Below are 5,000 nucleotides of genomic sequence, written 5' to 3' on the forward strand. Positions count from 1 at the left end.
GTAAATATATACTACTATATCATAAATATATACTACTATATCATATAAATATATACTACTATATCATGTAAATATATACTACTATATCATAAATATATACTACTATATCATAAATATATACTACTATATCATGTAAATATATAATAATAATAATAATAATAATAATAATAATAATAATAATAATAATAATAATAATAATAATAATAATAATAATAATAATAACTTTATTTGTATAGCACTTTTCATACAGAGGTTGCAGTTCAAAGTGCTTCACAACAGTAAAAAATACAGGCATAAGCGAGCATAAAAAGATAGACAGGTAGAATCACAGTGTTTCACATTAGGATCTAGCATCCCAATAGGCTCTCCGCTTACAGTTTTCAGTAACACAAATAGTAAAAATATACTAAAAAATATACTACTATATCATGTAAATATATACTATATCATATAAATATACACTACTATATCATAAATATATACTACTATATCATGTAAATATATACTACTATATCATAAATATATACTACTATATCATATAAATATATACTACTATATCATATAAATATACACTACTATATCATATAAATATATACTACTATATCATGTAAATATATACTACTATATCATGTAAATATATACTACTTACACTGCTGTGTTTATCATATATCCTCAGGCAGCAGCATGGTACAGTGTGACTAGTGTCAGTGGTACAGAGGACAGACTAGTGTCAGTGGTACAGAGGACAGACTAGTGTCAGTGGTACAGAGGACAGACTAGTGTCTGTGGTACAGAGGACAGACTAGTGTCTGTGGTACAGAGGACAGACTAGTGTCTGTGGTACAGAGGACAGACTAGTGTCTGTGGTACAGAGGACAGACTAGTGTCAGTGGTACAGAGGACAGACTAGTGTCTGTGGTACAGAGGACAGACTAGTGTCTGTGGTACAGAGGACAGACTAGTGTCAGTGGTACAGAGGACAGACTAGTGTCAGTGGTACAGAGGACAGACTAGTGTCTGTGGTACAGAGGACAGACTAGTGTCTGTGGTACAGAGGACAGACTAGTGTCTGTGGTACAGAGGACAGACTAGTGTCTGTGGTACAGAGGACAGACTAGTGTCTGTGGTACAGAGGACAGACTAGTGTCAGTGGTACAGAGGACAGACTAGTGTCAGTGGTACAGAGGACAGACTAGTCTCAGTGGTACAGAGGACAGACTAGTGTCTGTGGTACAGAGGACAGACTAGTGTCAGTGGTACAGAGGACAGACTAGTGTCTGTGGTACAGAGGACAGACTAGTGTCAGTGGTACAGAGGACAGACTAGTGTCTGTGGTACAGAGGACAGACTAGTCTCAGTGGTACAGAGGACAGACTAGTCTCAGTGGTACAGAGGACAGACTAGTGTCAGTGGTACAGAGGACAGACTAGTGTCAGTGGTACAGAGGACAGACTAGTGTCAGTGGTACAGAGGACAGACTAGTGTCAGTGGTACAGAGGACAGACTAGTGTCAGTGGTACAGAGGACAGACTAGTGTCAGTGGTACAGAGGACAGACTAGTGTCAGTGGTACAGAGGACAGACTAGTGTCAGTGGTACAGAGGACAGACTAGTCTCAGTGGTACAGAGGACAGACTAGTCTCAGTGGTACAGAGGACAGACTAGTGTCAGTGGTACAGAGGACAGACTAGTCTCAGTGGTACAGAGGACAGACTAGTGTCTGTGGTACAGAGGACAGACTAGTGTCAGTGGTACAGAGGACAGACTAGTGTCAGTGGTACAGAGGACAGACTAGTGTCAGTGGTACAGAGGACAGACTAGTGTCAGTGGTACAGAGGACAGACTAGTGTCAGTGGTACAGAGGACAGACTAGTGTCAGTGGTACAGAGGACAGACTAGTGTCAGTGGTACAGAGGACAGACTAGTGTCAGTGGTACAGAGGACAGACTAGTCTCAGTGGTACAGAGGACAGACTAGTCTCAGTGGTACAGAGGACAGACTAGTGTCTGTGGTACAGAGGACAGACTAGTGTCTGTGGTACAGAGGACAGACTAGTGTCTGTGGTACAGAGGACAGACTAGTGTCAGTGGTACAGAGGACAGACTAGTCTCAGTGGTACAGAGGACAGACTAGTGTCTGTGGTACAGAGGACAGACTAGTGTCAGTGGTACAGAGGACAGACTAGTGTCAGTGGTACAGAGGACAGACTAGTCTCAGTGGTACAGAGGACAGACTAGTGTCTGTGGTACAGAGGACAGACTAGTGTCTGTGGTACAGAGGACAGACTAGTCTCAGTGGTACAGAGGACAGACTAGTGTCAGTGGTACAGAGGACAGACTAGTGTCAGTGGTACAGAGGACAGACTAGTGTCAGTGGTACAGAGGACAGACTAGTGTCAGTGGTACAGAGGACAGACTAGTGTCTGTGGTACAGAGGACAGACTAGTCTCAGTGGTACAGAGGACAGACTAGTGTCAGTGGTACAGAGGACGGTGTGTCTTGAGCCACTGACTCTTATAATTCTAGATAATAATGTGTTGAGGCTGTTGCTTAGTAACAAAATGTATTTATAAGAACTCAAACCTGAATCAGAAGATTTAAAACTCTCATTCTCCTCTTTCCTCTCTCTCCCTCCCTCCCTCTCACTACATCCTTCTCTCTCTCTCTCTCTCTCTCTCTCTCTCTCTCTCTCTCTCTCTCTGTCTCTGTCTCTGTCTCTGTCTCTCTCTGTCTCTATGTCTGTCTCTCTCTCTCTGTCTCTCTCTCTCTGTCTCTCTCTCTCTGTCTCTCTCTCTCTCTCTCTCTCTCTCTCTCTCTCTCTCTCTCTCTCTCTCTCTCTCTCTCTCTCTCTCTCTCTCTCTCTCTAGTCTATCTGGCAGCAGGAGCGTGTTCCTCTGTGCATTAAGCCCTATAAGATCCTGGTGATGTCATCGGACAGCGGCATGATAGAGCCGGTCCTCAACGCTGTGTCTCTCCACCAGGTGAGCTCAGTAAAATGTGGGCAATTACCTCTATGACTGGAGTCTCTAAGGCTTAAAGGAAAATTACTATTTGTTCATGGGATATTGAGACGCTATCACCCTGAGAGCACTCTTAAAAAACTGAAAAAATGTGATGTTAAAAACCCATTCGTTTTATGACTAACGTTCAGACTTGGACCATTAGTTTGGGATCGCGTCCAAATTTTTTAAAATTTAACCAGATAAAAAAGCATTGAGACAAAATCTCATTTACAATGCTGACCTGACCAAGAAAGCAGCAACGTTTACACAATGGTAAACACAACAAAAACATATAAAACACAGAGAACAACACAACTAAATGCAATCACTACATTGTGCACATTTGGAACAATAAAGATCCAAGGTACATTACTTATTACTACATGAGCAGCTGGTTGTAAGGACCTCTGATAAATTCCGTTTAAAACTGGCTAAAGGCGGCCGGGTAGCGCAGCGGACTAAGCGTCTGTCTACCACCACAGAGACAGTGGGATCGAATCCAGCTGTGGTGCTTCCGGGTTGGCCGACCGTCCATACTAACACAATTGGCAGTGTTAGCGGGTGGGAAACCCGGCGAGGGTGGGTCCTGGTCGTTGTACACAGCGACTCCTACAGTTCGGTCGGGGCGCCTGCACAGCAAGGGAAGGATCTAGGAGAGGTAGTGTGACCTTCCACACGTTACACTCTCCCGGTGGCGTCTATGCTTTTACCAAACGGTTCGTGTTTCCGCGTTCCCGTTTTGCGCTCTGATTGGCCACGCACGTTTCTGGTCATGTGACATGTGCGCCCAATCGCATGACGCGCCCATTTCCGCCTCGACCAGCAGCAAACTACCTAACGCCTACGATCCACACTCTAACCATAACCAACTTCAAAAGAGTGCCTAAGCTTAACCGGCGAAATAACTTGCCGTCACACGATATCGCCCTGCTCTAAGACAAACTCTAACCTTAACCAACTTCGAAAGAGCGCCTAAGCTTAACCGTCCAAAGTACTTGCCGTCACACGATTGGGCGCACATGTCACATGACCAGAAACGTCAGTGGCCAATCAGAGCGCAAAACGGGAACGCGGAAACACGAACCGTTTTGTAAAAGCAATCAGGCCTCCCGGTGAGAGTCCGCGCTGCCAGGTGAAAAGAAGCGGTGGGCTGGGTACACATGTGTCGGAGGAAGCATGTGATAGTCTCCGCCCTCCCAGACCGACGGTAGGGGGTAGAGTGCGCAACGACCAGGAAGGGGATTGGGAATTGGCATAACGACATTTTTTTTTAAACTGGCTAAAGGAACAAGTGCCATCAGTTTGAGGCTTGACTGAAGGTCATTCCAAGACCAATGACCAAAATAAAAAAGACTCCCTTTTCCAGCCTCAGTCCGCACAGCAGGTACCTGGAACCGTATCCAGGCACTGGATCTGAGGTTGTAAGAGTCGCAAACTGGTAAAAATCTGGAACATATATACAGTGGTAGTTTGCCTAAAATGGCTTTATACAATAAAATAATACATCACTATACTGCACAAATGATTGAGGTATAATACATTAGATCAAATGCCAACATGCTTCCAAATATGCCAAAAATGCATAAATTAAGTCATTTTGATTTGTGGTTTTAACACGTTAATTGTGGCTCTTGGTATCTGTTTTTTGGTATTGGGGAATCTGTATTTCATTTATGCAATGTGCCCTGAGGTGAAACTGGTTGGTTTGGTTCTTGAGCCAAAACATCAGAGGCCTGTCGTCTGACTCCTATTCATCTTTTTGCTGGTGTTTGTAGTGAAAACCAGAGGATCAGATCATGCACTGCGGTCTCACTGGACTCTTGGGACCAGACCAGGGAACCATCTGAATATCATATGAATAAGGAGTCTGTTGTGTGTATTTATTTCTTAATGGCTTGTAATGTCTCCTCAGGTTCGGAAGCAGAGCCAGTTGTCTCTGTTGGACTATTTCCTGCAGGAACACGGCAGCTACACCACAGAGGCTTATCTCACCGCGCAGA

The 5,000-nt window shown here is 44.0% G+C and overlaps 1 protein-coding gene across 1 annotated transcript in view; it reads left to right on the forward strand.

The window, feature by feature from the left end:
- LOC311227429 (phosphatidylinositol 4-kinase beta-like) overlaps positions 1-5,000 on the forward strand; it is a 93,971-nt gene that overhangs the window by 81,129 nt on the left and 7,842 nt on the right. The window contains 2 exon segments of the mRNA XM_084313068.1: positions 2,866-2,979; positions 4,913-5,000. The exon segment at positions 4,913-5,000 is cut by the window's right edge and continues 64 nt beyond it. Coding sequence (XP_084169194.1) covers positions 2,866-2,979; positions 4,913-5,000 — 202 coding nt within the window.

This window comes from Notolepis coatsorum, assembly GCF_963971535.1.
Source record: "Notolepis coatsorum genome assembly, chromosome: 4".
Classification (NCBI taxonomy): Eukaryota; Metazoa; Chordata; class Actinopteri; order Aulopiformes; family Paralepididae; genus Notolepis; species Notolepis coatsorum.